The following is a 23,328-nucleotide window of genomic DNA, read 5'->3' as shown; positions in this document are numbered from 1 at the left end:
CCTAGTGGGTAATTTATCTAAAAGTTTTATGAGGAATGATATGTTCGACTTCAATGTGCTTAAGTTCTTTGATATTAATACTCGTTGTGACAAAGTTCTTCATCAACTTCTTGTTAGATGGGAATTTCCTTCATCAGGTTAGGTTAAAATTAATACGGATGGTGCTGCTACGGGTTCTCCTAATTTTGCTACTTGTGGTGATATTTTTCGTGGGAGTATGAGGGAGTTTGTTGGTGGTTTATTTTCTTTTCTTGATATTCAGACTGCTTTGGTTGGTGAGTTTTATGGAGTTATACATGCCATTGAAGAAGCTCAAAAGATGGGTCTTACTAGTTTATGGCTTGAATGTGATTCTGTCTTGGTTTGTGCTTCATTAACTACTAGGACTAACATTCCTTGGATTATTCGTAATAGGTGGAACACTTTCCTTGATTACAGTGGTAAAATCAGTTTTAGGATTTCTCACATTTTTTGTGAAGGTAATGGATGTGTTGATCAACTTGCTAATTTAGGGTTTATTCATAGAGAGAAATTTCATTCATATAATAAGCTTCTCTCTACTCTTTTCTTAGAATTCTTTATTAATAGGTATAAATTACCTAAGTATTGCTTTTGTTAGATTTTTTATATATGGGTTTTGGTCTAGTCTTCCATATTTGCTTGTATTTCCTTTTTTTTAATAATACCTTTTTCATGTGGTGGCAGATGATTGTTGTTACTCGAGGTGTCCGCCTAGCTGATATGTCAAGTTTCACAGTGATGTCTAACATGATACCTTTTATAAAAAAAAAAGCTCAATTCACAGAGTTCATATATATGGATAAAATATTTAAAAATTGAATACATGTCAAAGATGCAAAGATTTCATAGTCAATATTTACATATTGGGCGTTTACTATGTGGAAGATTATGAATAGTGCAGAAGAAGAATTTATTTGATTCAAAATTAATTAGAGCCTTAAGGATCAATGAATAGAGTTCAAGAAATATTGAATGTTTATAAAGACTCAAGAATGTGCATATTACTTATAAACATTTTGAAAAGCCTTGCAACAATGAATTGCATAGAAAAGAAATAAGAGAGTGTACAAATAAAGTTATACAGTTGTGTTTAGAATTGTTCATAGAATTTCTTAACTGCTAGAAGAGAGCAACTTGTGAGAATTTGAGTAGTGTGCTTAACCATTGTAAATCCTTCACTACTATGAAGTATACCCTTAGAGCTTTCATTGTTCTCTCTGAATGAGAGTGTTTCTCATTGTATTGAGAGGTCTTGATCTCAGGTGGAGATTAAGACAATGTACCTTGAGAGGGTAGAATACTTGGTGAACCTGTAGAGGTTGAGAATATTGGAGAACTTACAGAATCAATTGTACCCTCAAATGAAGAGTAACTTTCATATGCAAACTAATTATTAAAAGATAGTAAATCCATATCTAATGTTACGAATAAAATAGAAAATAGTTAGAAAACATAAATAACCAATAGACTAGACATGACTAGACAGTTTGGAAACTTAGAAAAATAGATGATCTACAAATAAGACTATTTATAACAAAGTGTCTAATCAAGAACTTTTGGTAGAATGCTATAGCGAGCAAAGAATACTAAGGAAAAATAAAAGAAGTAAAGGAGAAAATTAACAATGCGAACATAACAAGTTGGTGTTCTCGACAATAACGCCATTTTGAGTACCACTTACTCGTGTATGGTTTTTCAAACAAAAACTAAGCTTCCCCTAATGTAGTATAAGACTAACCTAGGTCTAATCTCCAAAGACGAATCTCGTACAATTCCCTTGCTTCATATTCTCATTAATCAAATTAAAATTGTGGGGTAGAATTGAATTCGTGAAAACAATAATAGTAAAGAACAAAAAATAAAGTATGTGAAAAACAAAAGTAAGTAATCAAAATAAATTGAAATTGAGTAAAAGAACTGAATGAAAATTGTAAAATAGGAATTGAAACTTTATGTAAATTGAAAAGTGGAATTAATATGGTAGAGAAATAAAATTGCAGAAACAAAACAAAAATAGAGCATGTATTAGATTATGAAAATAAAACTATGCTAGAGGGTTCAATTCATACATGAATGTAAAGTGAATTTGAAATACAGTCTAAATTTAAAGCAGAAGGTAAAACATAGATGAATTTGTGAAGTGTGAAAACTAGGTACAACCATCAGACTGTCTAATGGACAATCGTTTACCAAACCAATAGTTGTACAAGTGTGGAACTGAGCATCTAACGAAAAATGTAAATGACAAAAATGTAAATAAAAGAAACTATAAGCAACAAAAATTTAAAAGAAACCATAGAATTTCTTAAAGCAAGAAACGAGTGAAATGAAATAGAGATCGACTAATGAACTAAAATGGGAAACACTAAACATAGAACATGGCTAAAATCGAAATTGCATTTGAAATATAAACATGGAATTAGAAAGGCAAGAATTTAAGGAATTGTCGTAGAGAGAAGAAAATTTCATTCAAGAAATGTGAGGTAGCAAACGGAAATCATGGTCAAGTCTTCTTCAACCTTGAATGCAAGAAATCCAAATCTATATTACTTGTTTAATGAAGAAAACATAGAACCAATTAATTTGTATATTCCAAGAAAACATATAACCAATTAATTTGTATATTCGAAGAAAAAAATTCTCAATCGAGAATATATTTTGAAATGATTTGAAAGAAGAAAACAACTTGAATAAAACAGATTAAACCTAAGTTCGTATTCTCTTTTACCCATCCAGAATTCCACATGTAAAGTTGTAGAAGCGAAAGCAGTAAAGAAAAGTAGAAGACGAGAAAGTAGAAGAACTCGAATATACAAAATTGAATTGCATTAAACTGTAAAAATAGAAAAGTAACTAACTACCATTTATTCCTAAGTTGGCGTAAACGTAAGTAAATAAGCATATCTTAATCACATCTAAAATTCCTATTTCTAAGGTTATAAAACTACAAATCCATGGAACTAAAGTGAAACAAAACTTTAGTGCATAAAATAAATATATTTGACAAAGATCCTATATTAGACTGTGTTCCAGCTCTTAGACCATCTAACACACTTTATTCGGCAAATTTGTGTGATTTGTTCTTTTTCGCTCAACACTTCCTATCTTCATGCTCCAATTATCTTCATTAAAGCACCATAAGTTGGAAATCTAATGCAACAAAGACCAGCTTGAAAGGTTATCATCATTGAATGAATTAATTATTTTCAGTTGAAAACATAGTTTTTATACAAGATTTATTACAACTATAATTTTTTATAGAAAATGAAAATTCTATGCTAACTATCATAAATACCAAAGATAAAAGTGCTTAGAGAATGCAATAACTCCATAAAAACATGAACAAATCAAGTGTTATCACAAATATGTAGATTTGATACATGTATTGCAAGTTGAAAACATACAACTTGTGTGTTATTGTAAAAAATTGATTGAGGATTACTTACTTCATTTCCAACATTGTGTTTTAACACACGAAACTTGACACACATTCATGACCCATTCAACCTTTTATAAAGAGACGTGCATCACCTTTTAATGACGTTGGAGATTCAATCCCCACAGATGAGCACACATGATTGAACGTCACATTTAATGGGACCTGACATGCATTCATTACCCATTCAAACTTTTGCAAAGTGATACAAAACATAGATAATTGCACGGCCTTTTAATGGACGTTGGACATTAAATCCCCAAAGATGAACACACAGGAATGAACGTCACATGAACAAGAGCTACCACACATTCATGATCCCTTCAGCCTTCTGTAGAGTGACACTGAAAATAGATCAGTGGACTATCTTTTGATAAACCTTGGAGATCAAATCCCCATCGATGAACACACAATATTGAATGTCACACAGAATGAGACTTACATGTATTCATGACCCATTCAACCTTTTGCAAAGTGATGTAGTGCATATATTAGTGCATCACCTTTTAACGGATGTTGGAAATTAAATCCCCATAGATAAACACACGGGATTGAATGTCACACTGTATGGGACCTGACATGCATTCATTACCCATTCAAACTTTTGCAAAGTGACAACACATAGATCATTACACCACCTTTTAACAAACGTTGGAGATTAAATCCCCACAAATGAATGCACACAGGAATGAATGTCACATTGAATAAGACCTATCACACATTCATGATCCATTTAACCTTTTGTACAATGGCACGACAGATAGATTAATGCACCACCTTTTAACGAACCTTGGAGATTAAATTCCCAAATATGAACACATAGTATTGAATGTCACACTGAACGAGACTTGCCAACATTCATGACCCATTGCCGAGTGATGCAACAAATAGATCAGTGCACCACACTTTAATGAACATTGGAGATTAAATCCCCACAAGATTGAGCATCACACTAAATGAGACCCGACACGCATTAGAGACCCATTCAGCCTTTTGTAGGGTGATGTGACACATAGATTAGTGCACCACCTATTAACGGACATTAAAGATTAAATCCTCATAGATGAATGTAAAGGATTGAACATCACACAAAATGAGACCTAACAAGCATTCAAGACCCATTCAGTCTTTTATAGAGTAACACATCACATCGCATAGATTAGTTCATCACCCCACAGTAGATGGTCCATATGATTCAAAGTTATTTAACATATAAGAATCAACTATTGAAAAAGGACCTCGAAATTCCACATTATTATATATATATATAATATATATATTTATAAAAAATTCTTTAAAATTTATCTATTCATAAAAAATATTTATATAATTTTTTACTTGTCTAACTAATTAAATTCTACTTACATAGGATTTTGGACGAAAGATACAACGATTAGGATTTTGTGGGTATTTGGTGGTTGTTGCCACCAGCTATCATAACAGTCAATGTACGATTACAACTAGACCTTAGTAGGTGGTCCTTTTAGTACGGAAACACATGGAGGAGACTTTACAACTTGCATGTAAATTTTCTGATAATAAATTATAATTAAAAAGTTACCTGATAATTTTCTATATATATATATATATATATATATATATGCCTTTACCTATTTTTTTTCACCTCATAATAATTTAAATTGTTCGTTGATATTTTAAAGATGTACTCTTATAAGGAGCACATGAAAAACGTGGTACCTAATTTTTGTGGATTCTAATAACAATCATTTTGGAGCATGATGAAGCCTGATATACATGGCACTATCAAAGCCTTGGAATCGAGATTTATAGAGTATGGAATGGTTAGTCTGTGATTTAAAAAAAAAGTTCTTATTTAATAAAATTAAATAGGTTTTAGTTTTTATGTATCTGTCTAATTGACTTTTTAATAAATAATTTTGTCTTTTTTTAAAATAAGTAATTATTTTAAAATTGGTCATGTTGTTTAAGTCTTTTATATTTGTTAAATTGATTGTCCTTTATTTTCTTTAATGTAATAAATTGTAGTTTATTATTATTTAAATAAATACTTAGTCTAACATTTTTTTTATTAATTCTATATATGTTATGCGTGAGAATATATATTGATTAATGGGTGCATTGGCAGCCATAAAATAGTTAGGTGACTCTATTCATCGATAATGAATTAAGCATAGTAATTTAGATTATTGTACGATAAGAGAAGATCATATTACTTATATTTGTGTAATTTTGAGAAATTGCCAAAATGGATAAATTTGGAAAAATTAAACAATGAGTGAATTTTGTTTAGATTCACAACTTTGTATTTAAGAAGTCGTATTTAAGAAATATGACTTAAACTCTCTCATACAAAAACTAAAACTTTGATTTGGTTTTTCTTTCTTTCACATAACTCATGAATGTTGAAAATAAATTTATCAAATTTTTTAATTTTCTGATAATTTATTGAAGTCACGTAGGATAAAGATGATTTTTAATTTTTTTTAAAGTAAAGTCGTACCTAACAAATACAATTTTGGTAATTTTATTTTTGAACTAAAGTCGTACATGATTTAGCACACATTCAATTTTTTTTAATTAAAAATTATTATTTAGTGATATATTTGTTCCGAGAATTTGAATATACTAAATAAGTGGTAATCACAAAGGTTTCCTAATATGTTTTTAGGAACCATCAAGACACAGAGGAGAATGAGAACAAAGTTTCTTATCATTGATATTACAAGTTATTGTAGAGTGAGATTCATGGAATATAAATCGAAGACATTTAAGTTGCTTCACATAACAAAAGAGAATATCGAAGGAGATTTAATTGAGAAGAGAACAAGTGAGAACAAGACCAAAGACGCAAGACAAGAATTTTCCTTATTCATCGTCTGATAGCTAAATGGCCAGTACAACATTCAAAAAGAGTATATTAAATAAGATATTTGAAGAACAAGTACATGACTAAATAAAGAGCGTAATTCACGTTATGGAGAACGTGATTGAAGGTGTATCAAATAATTCACATCAACATTCCAAGAAGAGAAAGAAATTGAGAATATGTGTGACACAACAAACAAAGCAAATGCTTCCATACTCCGCGTCCAAGATAAATACAGTGAAAGAATTTGTGACAAATATATGATTAAAGATTCAAGTCACAAAATTTAAAGGGTTAACGTTCACATTAAAAGATTATAAAGGAAACAATTCAAATTATTTCATATACCGAAAGATATCAAAAATATAATCAAAGCAAAAGTTTTCATATTTAGCGTTTGAAGATAATGAAGATGATGAATAGCACATGAAATTAAGGATACCGTCATATGACATCATTAATTATTCAACGTTCAATTTTTGGTGAAGGGTTTTGAGCTTTCAACTTGTTGGTGTTGAGAAAAAGGACTCTTCAGCTTCTTCTTTGAGGTGCTATTTTTCATAAAGAAATTATAAAAGGGGGAGGAGGAGACAAGAGATTTAAATGCACAAATTTTGATATTCAACATCACAAAGTTTCAAGGAGTTCATCAAGATTGGTTCCATTTTCATCATTTATTCTTAATTTTTTGTATCATAAAACCTTTGTGTCATTTTTTTACTTTTGGGTTGATTGGGAATTTTCTACAAAGGTAATTCCAATAGACATTTTAATAGTTTCACATTCATTAATGGTGTAAGTGCATCATTGGGCTCTTAGTGTCAATTGGACTTGCACCTTAGGATTCGACTAATTTACTATTCACTAGCATTAATTTTCGTGCTTTATTTTTTTCTTTTATTTTCTTCCTTTATTTTCTTGCTTTGAAGTCTCTATGATACATAGGTTTTCTATTTTGTTTCTTATTAGTAGATCTTCATTTGATGTATAGTTTCATTTGTGCATTTCACACACTCAATTTCGTTTATAAAATTGTTTTGAAGTTCTTTGAGGGAACTTGTGTTAAGAACTATTTAAAGTAAGCTCTGGCTAGGAAAGTTTTGGTACTTAAGTAGTCCATTGTGACTCACCTCACTTTTCTTAGAGTCAACTTAGAGAAAGCTCATACTTCGATCTCTTCATTTACTTCATAAAAATATAAAAGATATTTTTAAAAATGTTTTGCTCACTCAGGTTGACATGTAAATTTTTTTTATAACATTTTTAGTTTTAAGTCAACAATTGGTGATCCGTCACATCAATCTAGTATTCATGGTAATCTTCATACTCAACATTGTAATGATGTCCATGACACACTAGCAACACAAACAATAGAAATTTCTGATTGGAAAATAAATGTTTTCTAAATCTATGGTTTCTCAAGAGAGGGACAAAGAAAGATCTAGGATTCGATATAGGGATCATAAATATAGAGAGGGATCACATATAAAAAATACATATTATAAGGATCATTCCTTCCCAAAATTATCCATCAACTTCCTAATGGAGAACCATCTGATAGGACTCACTTTGGGCCTCTAACAAGGGTTATAGCTAAAAGGTTGGAAGAAGAAGAAGGAGCTCAGAAGACTCTCTTTTGTGGAGAATTAATTATTGATTGATCTTCCAATTTATCTAGCCTTGTAAAATTGTACAAATTAGTGTAGACTTTTATTCTGGGTTTGTATTTAGAACTTTTCATGTTATATATGTATTGGGCTAATTAATGTAGGGTGTAAATAGAAAAAAAGTCTAGCTAGAGTTACAATTGGGTCTCCTTGGACCCTAAACATCTCTAGTCTATCTAGGCTGCACAAATAAAAGTATGGAGTAAGGAACTTGAAGAGTTATTTCCATGCAAAGAAGAGGCGCCCCAAATATATGTCTTGTTTGGAGGGGATTATATTCCTATTCTAAAGTTGGCTCATAAATACAAAGCTAGAAAATACTATTCTACTTTTTACAATTTTATACAAGACTAAGGCAACCATTATCTTTTGTATTTTTCCAAGTTGATCCTCTGCACTTAGTTGAAAAGAATGGTGGCTTTAGTATAGATGGTCCTCCATCAGGTTCCCCTCCTTAGGAAAGGATCTGACCTCAGATCCGACTTTTATGATCTTTAGCCACCATGATAAAAAAAATCAGCATATTCCTCCCGATTCAAAGATCCACCTGAAGAAAGTTTTTAATATGAAAAGAATACAAAAGATGTGTAAAGGTTTTTGTTTGCGTTTATTATTTGGAAAAATAATTTTTAAAAGTTGAAATAAGAATAGAAAAATAATTACCTCTTTCAAAAGAAGATTGTAACATGCAAAGAGGTTTGGTCGAAAATGATATAAGAAAAGTAAGAAAAAGAAAAATGGAAGAAGTAACATTTGCTTTAAGGTTAATGTACCCCCTTACATGAGATATAGTCAAAATGAACCCAAGAAGTACTCTTATATTTTTCAACCTTATGAAGTTTCTTAATCTTTTGATTTGATTTTTTTATTTCAATAAATCTTTCACAAGAATTTTCAGAGGAATTTATTTTCTTGTCTGGTTCAGCCTCAAACAAAGATTTTTCAAAATTGAAATGTGTTTGTAGTTGGTTTCCCAAAAATTGAAATTTGTTTGTAGTTGGTTTTCCACTACTTGTGAAGGTATTGAAAACTATCCACAAAGCTCTTTCCTCTGTAACTGAAAGTAATTTTATTAAAATAACTGTAGTAAACAACTGTATTATGAAATGTCTAGGTTGTTCTAATAAAACATCATAAGCTTCTACAAGCACAATGTGACTTAATTTTTTTTTTATTAGTGTCCTAAATAAGATTTGACTTTCACTAGTTGACTCCCAACTAAATCCCAATCATTTTGAAGTCAAAAAGGTTTATAAGATTGAGAAGGGGCATCCATGTTGTGTTTCAACATTTGAATAAACAAATTAATAAAACTACAACTATCCATAAGAGAAAATCTTTTAAAAAGTTGACAATTATTTTGAAAAACATTTTCTTTGTGGAGAGTATCAAGTTGATTAACATTCCTGAACAAAATATTTTTATCAAAGAAAGAGTCATTGGAAACAATATGAAAAATACTAGAACTAGACTTTTCTCCTTTCTGCTCATTATTAATCAACTTTTCAAAAGATTTCTACATATTTTCTTTCTTTTCTGCCTTTTCTCTTTCTATCTTTTCTTTTCCTTTCTTTCTTTCTCCTTTCTTTGTCTTTCTAGTTTCTTTCTCTCTCTCTCTCTCTCTCTCTCTCTCTATCTCTCTCTCTCTCTCTCTCTCTCTCTCTCTCTCTCTCTCTCTCTCTCTCTCTCTCTCTCTCTCTCTCTCTCTCTCTCTCTCTCTCTCTCTCTCTCTCTCTCTCTCTCTCTCTCTCTCTCTCTCTCTCTTCATTTTCAATGATTTTCTGTAAAGCGATTTGATCCGCTTTGACTAGAGTAGGAGTGAGAGGGCAAAATATGAACTTTTTCCATAAATGATAAGTGTCAAATTTCAGTAATATTTCATATTAAAATATAGGCACTTATGAGTATTAATTGCTAAAATAAGTATAAAATAACCCCTAATTTATGAATTTATACCTTTTTACATATTTTGTGATTTTTATTTGAATAAGAACAATTTATTCCCAAATTTTGTGTTAATTTTAGGATTCTAGGGGAGAATTGAGATGATTGGGCAAAAGGATAATAATATAAGTTAAAAAGGGAAAGCTGGAAGGCTCCAACACACACCAAGCGCACAAAAGCCCAACTCAGCATCAGAGCATCTCGCTCAAGCGAGCTACTTCTCGCTTGAGTGAGATTGCTCCAGCAGCATTGGTCATTTTCGACATTTTACTCGCACAAGCGAGCTCAATCTCGCTTTAGCGAGAATCCACTTAAGCCCAAGAAAATTAGGTTAAATAGGGGGCTTGAGGCACAACCCTAGTGTGCAAGATTGAGAGGAAAACACCATTGAGTGACTTGTAACCCAATTGGGAGAATATGAGGTGTGAGAAACATTAGAGGAGGCAGTCGTCAAGGAGAAACATCCTAGATCTTCTTTTCATGCTATCCTTGCTTGTAATATTCATCATGTGTGGCTAATTCTACCCTTTGGGATTGGGAGTAATCTGTTCAAACTCTTATGTATTGAGGTGATATCTAAACATAATATTATGTTCTTGATTGATGATTGGTATTATTATTTTGCTTGTAATGCTTGGTTTACCATGATCTAGAATCTTAAATTTGACTAGAAAGTACTTATAAGGTTCTAACCTAAATGATAATACTTAATATACTTGAATGCTAGGAATAGATTTGAAATTTTAATTGTTATCAACATCTGATCTTATGGATAAGTTGTTTTCATAAATATGTGAGGAAGATATTTAGGAAGCATCTTAATAGTTTTATATGCGAGGAATCGATATAAATGAGTTTTATACAGGCATCAAAATCAATCAAAGGGCACAATATTGTCATGTTAATCAAAATACAAAAGAGTGAGAAAGACGAAACTCAATCCCTTTTTTTCCAATTGAAGCAACAACTTTTGACTTGTTTTCCTGCTAATCATTGCCATCATAATAAATCCCAACAAACTTTTATTATTCTGTTTTATATTTAGTGAATCTCTTACTTGATTATTCAACTCTTGTGGGTTCGATATCTGTCATTATGGACACATTATTACTTTTAACAACGCGATGCACTTGCTGTAAAATGTCATCAATGATCTGATAGTCATGGGCGCCCAAGTAAAATATGTCCAACATTCATTGGGATAATATCACATAAAACATTTTCAATATAAGATCCCAAAAATATTGGAATATATACTTGGCTACTCACAACAATACCTCATTTTTCATTGATCTATTACAAAGTATAAGGTTTAGGATGGGGTAAGGTAGGAATATTTAACTTGAGAAAGAGTCTTCCACTACAACAATTAGAACAAGATCCACTACCCACTAATGCACTTGAAAGCAATTAAAAGTCTCTTGGATTTTTCTTTCCTCTTAGTCAAAGGTGAGATGGTTAAACGGTCATTCTTAAGCCCTTTGGATGATGTGATTGAACAACTAAATTAATTTTTTGATAAATAAATTTTAGTGTATCTCTATTTCATTATATTGCACATTATATATGTTATATACATTATATTTTCATATATCTCTAAATTAATCATTAATTCTGCACTGAAATTGATTTTATATATTATTTTCTATAACCATTTTTTACCTTATTTCAAAAATTAGTATTACTTGAATTCACCATTCTCTTAAATTCAACCACTAAAAACTAAATCCAAACCATATTTAATATACTTTTAAAAATTATAATAAGAAGGCATACTTACCATACATATTATTTATAAAATAACTGAAAATTGATAATACTTTTAATCATTCTCTTCAAATAATTCCTCAAAACTAATATTCAAAACACATTTAATATTTTTTTTAAAAATTATAATATAAATACATGCTTTCCCCACATATATATATATATATATATATATATATATAACATACTTTATTTATAAAACTTATACATTTAAAAAATCCAATACATACCTTATTTATATTTTCCTACAAACTTTCTAAACATCTTACACACACACACACATATATATATATATATATATATATATATATATATATATATTAAATTATTTAATACTTTAATGTTAAACAACAACAGGAAAGTTTATATGCAAATGTATTAATCACCATTATTTATTTTCTTTCCTTTTTATCCTTCCTTCTTTTTCATTTTCCATTTTATTTATCTAAATAGAAAACTTAATGAAAAGTAATTTCACAACCAGTCAAGTCAAGGAAAAAACCGTAATCCAATGTTTTTCATCTTTTGGATAAATCATGTTAGCGAAATTCACGAGTCTAAAAAAAAAAAAAAAAAGACAAGTAAATACAAAAGTTAGCTAAACTATATTCATTACAATTTTTTTTTTAAAATTTATTGTTTCTGTAATGACTATTTTAAAAATTATATTGTAATATGTTGGGTAATTTGCAAGTATCATTTACAATTTTATTTCCTGATCTAGCACTCTTTTGTTTTTTATTTTTTTTATTTAGCACCCTTTTGTTTTTATTTCCCTATCTAACATTCTTTTATTTTTTATTTCCCTATCTAGCACCATTTCAAAAATAAATAAATAAAAATAATAAATTATTATTTTTTTGATAATTTTAATTTTGACTGCATTAAAAAATAAATATTTTTAATTTTTAAAAGTTAGAAATATAATTAATGAATAAAATAAATGAGTTTTTACAAAATCAAATAAAAAAAATAAATTTAAAATGTTAAGTTTAAAAATTATTTTTTTAAGAATGAAAAATATAAAAAATTAAACTCTACAACAACATAAAAGTTGAATCTTAACATAAATTAGTATTTATTTTTATTATTATTGATGAAGTAATCATTTAATTTCAAGTAAAAAATACATGACATAAAAAATACTTTTATGTTGTTGTAGAGTTTAATTTTTTATTTTCTTCATTCTTAAAAAAAAAAATTTAAACTAAATATTTTAAATTTTTATTTTATTTTATTTTTATTTTGTAAAAACTCATTTCTTTATTCATTAATTATATTTCTAACTATTTTAAAATTAAAAATATTTATTTTTTAATGCATTTAAAATTAAAATTATAAAAAAAATAATAATTTATTATTTATTTATTTATTTTTGAAATGGTGCTAGATAGGGAAATAAAAAATAAAAGAGTGCTAAATAGGAAAATAAAAACAAAAGGGTGCTAGATAGGGAATTAAAAACAAAAGGGTGCTAGATGGAAAAACAAAAGTGTAAATGGTGTAGATAGGAAATTAAGAAGTAATATGTTTCTACTTCCCTTAAATAAAAAAACCTATGGCTTTAATGAACTAATTAAAAAATATTTTAATATAATTTTTAAATTAATTATAAATATACAATTTTACAAAATTAAAAAATATTATTTATAATTAGATTGTTTTACATTATCCAAAATAAAATACCATAAACATAAAATAGTTATTTGTGTTTTCTCAGGATAAAAAATTATGTATGATTAGATGATAATTAGTGGAGCAACAAAAACTGACTAAATGACACAATCATTTCCCTCGTATTCAACTTGTCTCTTAATTACATGGTGAAGAATTCAAAAATTTATATTATTTTGAATATGGAAAAAAACCATTTTAAAATGGAAAAAATATCCAAATTATAGTGGGTTTTACACAATTAAAAAACAGACTGGTTAGAGGCATAAAGTTTTATAAGCTCTCAAGTGCATAAGTTATTTTCTTAACAGTTTTTTTTTTTGGAAATACACGTTTTAATTTAATTATTATATATTATTAATGGTTTAAGTATCATTAAATTAAAAATAATTTAAAAACAACCAATTATAAAAATCACCAAATTTATCATATACCAATAAGTAAAAGGTTAATACAGTGTCAAAATGATATCTTACTGCATTTTTAGTCCATTAAAACTAAAAAGTTTTAAAATTTAATTTTTATATTAACTTATATTAATAACTATATATTTAGGGAAAAAATGAAAAAAGTAATTAATTCAAGGAAGATTAGAATAATTCATTTATTTATTTTTAATTTTAAAAATTATTATTACAAAAAGTTACGAGGTAATTAAATTGAACATTACTCTGGCAATCAATGATGAGAGATAATTTAAAATATACGAGTTACATTTAAATTAAATTTTCTTAAAAAGACAAAATTTATATTTTTGAAATAGAATAAAAACAAAATGAAATCATTTTTGATAACGTGATATAGGCACGTGTTCTCTCTCTCTCTCTCTCTCTCTCTCTCTCTCTCTCTCTCTCTCTCTGTGTCTCTCTCTAACTCTGGTTTATATTAATCCTTCCCATTGTGAGACAGGGAGAGATCTGGCCCAGTTTTGCTCTCAACAATTCTCTCCCTTTCTGAGGTACTTTTCCTAATTTTGGATTTGATTTTGGTGTCGCTTTGTCAAAAGGGTCTTCTTTTTTTGCAATCTCTCTCTCTCTCTCTCTCTCTCTCTCTCTCTCTCATCGGGGGAATAATCCCTTTGTGCTTATCTCACTCCTCCATACTGGTATTCGTATTTCTTCTCCTTTTGCTGTTGTTGCTTCACCATTTCTCATTCTTCTGTGTGCAAATTTTCTGTCTTTTTCGGTGTATCAGTCGTGGGTGTGGTTGTTCAAGGTATTAGGATCACACCCTTTTGATTTTTTTGCCATCTCTTGCAATTGTGTCATTGTTTTGAATTTGGGTTTGCATGCATGGTTTGATCATAGAAAAAGGCCTGATTTTTGCCTAAAAATCTGGTTTTTTTTTTCGGAGCGGGTGTTTCTTGTCATTCGTATTTGATGTTTGATGTGAAGATGATGATAGATCCCTTTTCCATTTGACGTGCATGGTTGAAATTGTACATGATTGTAATCAAATTGATGAAATTCATGTATTTATTTATTTGACTTAATGATTTGTTTATTAATAACCTTTGACCTGAATGCGTAATTTTTTTATTAAATAAAAATTGATAATGGTTATCAATCCTTTGTGTTTTCTTTTTGACTCATGGGGTTGACATTGGTGTATCTGTTCTTTAAGCCCGTTGATTAAACTGTTGAATCGTACTGTTCATAAATGTTCCGTATTTTCGTGTGAAGCACTCATCATTGTTATTATTAATTGTTAATGTGAGCTTCTGAATAAGGTTTCTTGGGTTTTTGCGAGGCTGTCCTGTAGTTGGAGCTATGGCGGTTGAGGTTGTGGGATTTGAGACGGTTCAAGGGCCAGCGGAGAACAGCGCTGAAGAAGACAAACCTGTTTCTCCAGAAATTGAAAATGGGAAATTGGAACAAAAGGCAGAAGTCGCTGACGCCATAATATTTGGGTCAGAGGGAGATGAATCTGCTAAACCAGAAGCTGAAGTTGCTCCAGATTCTAATGCTGCTCCAGATGCTGATGTCCCTAAAGATGCAGTTGAAGATTGGCCTGCGCCAAAGCAGATACATTCTTTTTATTTTGTTAGGTTCCGGCCTTATGATGATCCAATCATCAAAGCTAATCTTGATAAGCTTGATAAAGACATGAGCCAGAAAAATCAAGCACGAATTCAGGTCACTGATGCTCTAAGGGCAAAAAGGGTGAGTTGACAAAGCTTTTGTCATGCTTGCTTGATAACATGATGCCCTTGGTGGAGTTGAAAGTGGGACGATAATCTATGAAGGGAAATACATACTCCTGTTCTTCTTCATTGTCATTTTCCACATTGTCAAGCATTGTCTATGTGTTAGATTTGGCATGTTTCATCCCCTAGGCGTAATAGCTCTGGATACAAAGTTATCTGAATTTTTAATTATTACAGTTGTTATCTAATTATCTATCTAGTGTTCTATGTGTCTGTTGTTCTGTTTGTTTTAATTTACTCACTTTAGTCCCTCAATGTTGCAGTTCAGTTTAATCATTATGTTGTTGTGTTTGTTGGTGTCATAATGTTTTAATTTGCTCATTTTAGTCCCTCGAATTCCAGTTCAATTAGATGTTGTGTTGTGTTTGTTGATGTCATATTGTTTTAATTTAATTCCTCAATATTCTAGTTCAGTTAGATGTTGCATTACTGTTTTTTGTTGATGCATAATGTTTCAATTTGCTCATTTTAGTCCCTCAATATTCCAGTTCAGTTAAATCAATGTGTCGTTTTTTGGTTGTTGTTATCGCTGTTTTGATTTGGTAACTTTAGTTCCTCAATATTCCAGTTTTGTGTTCTTTGTTGTCCATATTTTTAAATTTGCTCACTTTCATATATATCTCAATATTGCAGTTTAGTTGAATGGCTATGGATAGAAAGTTATTTGACTTTTATAATAATACTTTATTATAGTCATCAATTTAGTTACTATTACATTTTTTTGTTGTGCCATTGTGTTTGTTGTTGTCGTTATTTTTAATTTGCTCAGTTTTGTCCCTCAATATTCTGTGTCGTTAATCAGCCAAAAGCTGTATTGGTTAAAATGGGAAATATGATTTTTTAAGTTCATGGACTTTCTTTTATCTGATGGAGAATGTGTGTAACCTAACAATTAGCTGTCCTTCTGTTAAATGGATTTACGATGTATGATAGACTCCATGATTATTTTCTGATATGTAATTTATTTTCATATTTTGATTTTTATGCAGTCAGAACGTGCAGAGTTGATTTCTCAGATTAAGTCTCTAAGAGATGACAATAAGCAATATCAGAGTATTGTTGATGAAAAAATAAAAGAGATTGAACCTCTGCAGCAGGCATTGGGCAAACTGCGTTCTACAAATAATTCAGGTTCAGGCCGGGGTGGGGGTGGATTATGCGCATCTGAGGAGGAACTTAACAATCTTGTATGTCAGAGTCAAAATTCTGTTTAGTTTAGACTTCATTACTTTGTCTATTAGTATTAATCCAAACACCACTCCCATATATGCTTTTGATGGACGCAGATCAGTAGCTTGCAATACCACATACAACATGAGAGCATTCCATTGGCTGAAGAAAAACAAATCATTCGAGAAATCAAACAGCTTGAAGGGACAAGGGAGAAGGTTCTTGCTAATGCTTCCATGAGAGCTAAAGTACAAGATTCTTTGGGCCAGAAAGAAGACATTCAAGATCAGGTGAAGGTAAGATTGTGTGTATTTTTGCCACCAAGGTTCAGGTAAATGTTCTGATTTATAGTTGTGTTATGTAAAATTTTCTTTGACAATTATATTTCATTGCAGCTTATAGGTGGTGATTTGGATGGAGCTAAAAAAGAGAGGCAAGTAATTCGGTCCAAAATCAAACAACTTGATGATGGAGTAAAAGCCTTAGACAAGGATATCCAGTCCTTACAGGAGGAACTAGGAGCTGTTACTGAAAAGAGGGATAAAGCTTATGAGAACATTCAGCAGCTGAGAAAGCAACGTGATCAGGGGGTGTGTTTTTGCTTGCTTGTGGAATACATGCAAAAATTTTAATTTTATATTTTCTATTATACTCTTTCTTTTGATCCAAATTTATATTGATCTATTCAAAGCTTCCCTTCCCCTTTTCTGTTGCTTCAGAAGTGACTCTTCGGCATGCTATTGATTATTTTATTAATTTGATTTTAGGATTTGCTATCTTTTCTAGTTTTCCGATTTTGCATTGTAGAAATAATTTCTAAACATGAAGCAATATTAATTTTTTCAGAACTCCTATTTCTACCAAAGTCGTACAATTTTGAACAAAGCACGGGAGCTTGCTGCAAAGAAAGATATTAATGCGCTTGAGGAATTTGTACAAATCGAGGTTTGTCTGCATAGTCTTTGTATTGTAGTGTACTTTATCCATCTGATCACTCTTTTCTGGTTTTTTTAGCTGAGCGTTGTTGTAGTTGCTATCCTTTTTGTCGATTCCAGGTTGAGAAAGCTATGTCACTCTGGAACAGTGACAAATCCTTTAGAGATGATTATGAGAAAAGACTTTTGCCATCGCTGGACATGCGGCAGTTGAGTAGAGATGGACGGATGAGGAACCCAGATGAAAAGCCACTGCTGGAAGTACCAAAACCCATTGAGACTGGTACATTGGCGAAAAGCAGTGTGAAACAGCCAAAGGGGGAGTCTAAACCAGCACCTCAAGAAACTGAGCCCGAGCAGACGTTCCAGAAAGAAACCAAAAAGAAAGGAAAAGATATGAAATCCAATGTGGAGAATAAGGTTTTAGAAGATGCTGATGAATATGAATTTGAAATGCCAAAGGAGACTACTGTCAAGGAGCCCCCAATTAATCAAGAAAAGCTGAAAGAGATGAAAAGAGAAGAGGAAATCGCAAAAGCAAAGCAGGCGTTGGAAAGGAAGAAAAAACTGGCGGAGAAAGCTGCTGCCAAAGCAGCTATCAGAGCACAAAAGGAAGCTGAGAAGAAGCTCAAGGTGATTGTTTGTTGATTGATGCACATGTTTGAGTTTATCTGTCATGCATATATTTTGAAGTAGTCAACCAACAAGTAATAGTAATGTTGTTTCCATAAAAGTTAAAGAAGACACCACACATAACAAGGTAAAATAAAGTTTTGTATCAACATTGGTGCATTCAAGTTGAATTAATTTTGTTTGATCATGTTTAGCCAAAAGAAAACTATTTGAAATAAGAAATTTGCACATGAGTAATTGTAGGACCGTGAGAAGAAAGCAAAGAAGGCAGCTGGTGGGTCTGGAGCTATTTCAAATCCTGAGGAAGTGGCAACAGATGTTGTGGAGGATACGGAACAGAAGAGCAACAACGTTAACATGGAGGCATCGTCAGGTGTGGCAAAGGTCCAAAAGGAGAGCAGTGTGAGGCCCAGGATTCGAGCAAAAGTGCTGAAAGGTGCCCCTGAATCAATCCCAAAGGCTATTCTGAAGAGAAAAAGGTCTCAAAATTACTGGTTATGGGTTGCATCTTGTGTTTTGATAGTCCTGGCTGCTTTGGTCTTTGCATTCGTCGTTCTTTCTTGAGAAGCTTAAGTCTAGAAAGATGGCTTGGCTAGGTTTGAGAGAGTAAGTAATTTGGTCCTTCTATATACTCCTCTTTGGCCACTGGATCAAACACAAACTGTGTCTTGTGCTAACTCTTTCTCAGGGGACAAGTTATATATTTTACTCTCCCTCTAAATTTTGTTAGATTTCATGTTATACCGGGATTTTGTCAGATTTCATGTTATACCGGGACTTGGATTTCTGTTTTCATTTTTTTTTCACTTTGGTAGTTAATTAATCTGCCAAATGGCACTGAGATGTACTTGAAAACTTTGTGCTCAGATATTCTAAATGTTATAGTTTTGATAATAGAGAATTTTTTTATGTAAAATTATGAAAAAATTGGTGTTGGTGGATGGATGGTGATGAGTAATAGGTGACAAAAGGCATGATGCATGCATTAGGCAGGGTTCATTTGTTAAATTCTCAAATGCGACTTACCAACTTGGAATCTTTCTGGTATATAGAAAGTGTCATTTCTTTTGTACTCCCATAGATTCCGTGTGCATATCATAGGAGTTAAAGACCAAACTTTCCCCTTGTTACCATCAACTTGCCGTCATTGATTGCATTTCTCCGTGTTAAGTTTTTTTTAACAAAGTTTTCACACTGTATAATCCAAATTCAAAATGATTTTTTTTTTATGAAAAAAATTATTTTCAAATTATGTAATTAGGAAGTTGAAGTTTTTATTTCATGCTTTAAATTGTACAATTTTAAATTGTTGGGTTTCAAAGTAAAAAAAATTCTACATTGCCTAAGTACATAATTAGTTTCTGGATTACATAACCTGAAACCTTTTTTCGATGCATGATTAGTTTCCAGATTATGTAATCCAGAAGTCTTTTTTTAGCTTTTGAATTACATAATCCGAAAATCGTTTTTCAAATGTGTGTCACGATTATATAATCCAGAAGCTACTCTATGGGGTAACACAAAAAGAATAAAAAGATATTTTCACGTTTTATATGGGGTGGCAGATGAACCTATGTAGGTGCAGAAAGAAACATTCGGCAATTATTTGCTCCATCTGATGAAATTTGATTCCCCGTCCAATTTTAACTTTGATGTAAAATGATAAAAATGTCCTTAAATAAAAAAGGAGCCTAAATAAAAAGAGGTTGTAGATCAAAATAGATATGTTTCTAGATTTAGATTTTTGGAATATTCTAAATTTTTTAGGTGTAATAAAATTGTTTTTTAAAAATGAGATTTTATTTTGGAATTTTATTTTTGGAATATAATAATTTATTTTAGATTTTTTTTTTAATTCTTGATTTTTAATTATGGAATGAATGATAATTTTAGAAATTAAAAAGTGTATAGGTGCAGGTTAAAAAATCTGTTGGAACAAATTGCCTTAATAGGGGGTGGTCTGAATATGCCGTGGGTTATTTTTTGGTTCAATTTTCTAAGTTGCGGCTTAAATGGATTTAAGTAAACTAATAATTATATTAAAACAATATAAAATAATGTTTATATTTAAAAGAAGTATTATAGTATAAGTATTGAAAAACATATTTGTTAATGTTATGATGAGCATGTGGCAGCTGGAGAAATGTATTATTTATGAATATAAAATTATGTATCTTTACAGAAAGGCAAAGAATATATATATAGGTATATCCATGTAGAAACAGAAAGCAGTTTACAATGCAATTACATAACTATTGGTCTAACACCCTCCCTTAAACTCATGGTTGGATTGGGGACAACCTTGAGTTTATGACGTACATGAAGAAAGGTAGAACCAGAGACGGGCTTGGTGAGAAGATCAGCCACTTGAAAATGGCTAGGAATATGAACAAGTTGAACCACACGATTTTGTACATTGTCTCTAACAAAGTGAAGATCAAGCTTAAAATGCTTGGATTTGGAGTGCATGACAGGGTTAGCACTTAAAAGCACAGCTTCAAGATTGTCAGAAAATATCTCAGGAGGTGGTGTTTGTATGTAGAGCTCATGAAGAAGAGATTTAAGCCATAGAATCTCAATCATGACAGTTGCAATTGCTCTATATTCGACCTCTGTACTACTTCGAGAAACAGTTTTTTGTTTGTGTGTTGACCCTGAGATGAGATTTGAACCCAAATAGATGCAAAAACCAGAGGTGGACTTTCGATCATCAGGATCTGCACCCCAATCAGCATCAAAGAAGACTTTGATGAAGAAAGAGGATTGTTGGTGTAAAAGAAGACCATGATCAATTGTTCTAGCTAAATACCGAAGGATACGCTTCACAGCTTGCCAATGATGAAGTTGAGGAGAATGCATAAACTGAGCAACCTTATTGACAGAGTATGAAAGTTCAGGACGTGTGACAAGCATATACTGAAGAGTACCCACGACGAAGCGATAAAGAGTTGGATCACTGAATATTTCTAAGGAATTCTGATGGAGATGAGTGTTGGAAACCATAGGAGTGGGATAAGGTTTAAAGGCCAACATGTTTGTACGTTGTAGAATATCACATATGTATTGAGAATGGGACAAATGCATGTTCCCACTTGTTGTGCGAGTAATTTGGATGCCTAAAAAATGATGTAGGGGACCCAAATCCTTCCAAGGAAAAAAGGAATGAAGGTTAGAAATAAGAGAGGAAATTTCAGTGTCAGAAGATCCAGTGATTAGAATGTCATCAACATAAACTAATACAAAAAGAGATGAGGTAGAAGTATATTTAACAAAGAGAGATGTATCACTCTTGATGGGTTTAAAACCAAGATGAATGAGAGTAGTACTTAACTTAAGGAATCAGGATCGAGGCGCTTGTTTCAAACCATAGATGGCTTTGTTAAGTTTGTTAGGTTTGATGGCTGCAACAAGAGGGGGGGTGAATTGTTTTCAAACTGTTTTAACAAATACTTGGCTTAGAGTAAAACTTTTTCAATCAATTCAGAAAAGCAATTCAGAAAACTAATCAAACTACCAAACAAAAACTGAAGCAGAATTACAATCGGTTAAAATAGTAGTTCAACCGGTTGTTCACGACAACGGAAAACTCAAACAGATATAGAGAGAAGAGATAGAGAGAATTACACACAGATTATACTGGTTCACTCTATTGCATAGCTACATCCAGTCCTCAGTCAAACCACTGAGTTTTCACTATGCAATCAATCACAGATTACACAAACACCACACACAAGAAGGTGACTTTGAATCCCACAAAGCCTACTCACCCTTCTTGCACACCACAACCACCTCAAGCCAGAATCCCACTGACTTTACAGGATTTTACACAATTATACAGAAATATTACAAGAACAATTACTTGAACTTGAACAGGATTAGAAAACACATGGTAAAACGTAATACACCAGCACCCTAATGATCAGTTCTTTCAAAGACAGCAAAGCACAAGACAATCTTGCTAAAAACTTGATTGAAAACTTTTCACAAACAATTTCGTAATCTCTCAAATCAATCTCAACTCAGAGTTTTAAAAGTTTCTGTTTCATCAATCTTTTAACGTTTGAATTAAACACATATTTATAAACCTTGAAATGCTTTAAAGCAAATCTGTACAAACAAATCAATTACAACAGATTTTCAAAAAGTTGTTACAAGCACACATTTAATCGGTTAAAACCATGAAATAACCGGTTGAATGCTCTTGTCAGTTATAAAACAGTTTTAAAACCTTCTTTGTTAGCGAAGTTACAAACAACCGATTATCTCAACACTTTAATCGTTTGTTTTTCCCTTTGCATGGAAAAACACTTTAATCTTTAAAATTGATTGAAATGAGCTTTGTTTGAGATTTAAAAACTGATCTTACAAAGATTCTAAACCCAAAACTAAAACCTAAAACATCACCCAGTTTCATGCTTCACTTGGATTTGGCACATCAAAACTTCCCATCTTCAACAGTCTCCCCCTATTTGATGGAGACAAATCCCTGGGATGCTTTAGGAATGTTCCTTGTTTAGAATCTGTTAAAACCTACAAACACTGAACAAACACATAATAAACTATTCCAAACAAATATGCATTATATGTCAGATATCAAAATAAGCAAAAACTGCATAAGAACAATCGATTATAATACAAAGATAACCGGTTGAAATCTTGCTGAAAAACCAGAACAAAACAACAGAAGAACATTACAGCTTCCAACTCCAGTAGCCCTTCTTAACTCTTCTCCCCCTATTTGTCTCATCAAATAGACAGAGTAGATTAGAATATAACTAGGATAAAGCATGCATATCAAGAATTCCCAATTCATTTCGTGAAGAGTAGAACCTATCTTTGGATAAAGGCTTGGTGAAGATATCAGCCAGCTGCCTTTCTGTGGAAACAAACTTGATCTCACAGTCTCCATTGGCTATATGATCAAGAATGAAATGGTGTCTTATTTCAATGTGCTTGGTCCTCGAGTGTTGAATATGATTCTTTGTCAGGTTAATAGCACTTGTATTGTCACATAGAAGAGGAGCTTT

General features: G+C 31.2%; 1 protein-coding gene across 9 annotated transcripts; it reads left to right on the top strand.

Moving 5' to 3' along the window:
• The first annotated feature begins 14,150 nt into the window (after window positions 1-14,150).
• On the top strand, window positions 14,151-19,217 carry LOC137818713 (proton pump-interactor 1). Of its 9 annotated transcripts, none has more exons than XR_016517250.1 (8): window positions 14,151-14,315; window positions 15,119-15,519; window positions 16,553-16,750; window positions 16,850-17,029; window positions 17,129-17,323; window positions 17,580-17,678; window positions 17,764-18,301; window positions 18,545-19,217. XR_016517250.1 is itself a non-coding variant. In XM_068622288.2 (8 exons), the coding sequence occupies exons 2-8, from the start codon at window positions 15,127-15,129 to the stop codon at window positions 18,863-18,865; spliced, it is 1,899 nt and encodes a 632-aa protein (XP_068478389.1). In that variant the 5' UTR covers window positions 14,151-14,315; window positions 15,119-15,126; the 3' UTR covers window positions 18,866-19,217. The 9 variants fall into 9 exon arrangements, 6 of the variants coding, with proteins under 6 accessions (XP_068478389.1, XP_068478396.1, XP_068478427.1 ...); XM_068622288.2 differs by having other exon boundaries at window positions 17,789-18,301; XM_068622295.2 differs by having other exon boundaries at window positions 14,153-14,315; window positions 15,107-15,519; window positions 17,789-18,301.
• The last annotated feature ends 4,111 nt before the right edge of the window (window positions 19,218-23,328 follow it).

Source organism: Phaseolus vulgaris, chromosome 11 (assembly GCF_051622355.1).
Source record: "Phaseolus vulgaris cultivar YP4 chromosome 11, ASM5162235v1, whole genome shotgun sequence".
Taxonomy (NCBI): domain Eukaryota; kingdom Viridiplantae; phylum Streptophyta; class Magnoliopsida; order Fabales; family Fabaceae; genus Phaseolus; species Phaseolus vulgaris.
The sequence above is the reverse complement of the archived record's forward strand: the minus strand, read 5'-3'. Positions and strand labels throughout refer to the sequence as shown.

Coding starts and splice junctions, on each gene's coding strand:
- LOC137818713 (XM_068622288.2), top strand. CDS start 15,127: ATGGCGGTTGAGGTTGTGGGATTTGAGACGGTTCAAGGGCCAGCGGAG. Junction 15,520..16,552: donor ATGCTCTAAGGGCAAAAAGG/GTGAGTTGACAA, acceptor ATTTTTATGCAG/TCAGAACGTGCAGAGTTGAT. Junction 17,030..17,128: donor ACATTCAAGATCAGGTGAAG/GTAAGATTGTGT, acceptor ATTTCATTGCAG/CTTATAGGTGGTGATTTGGA.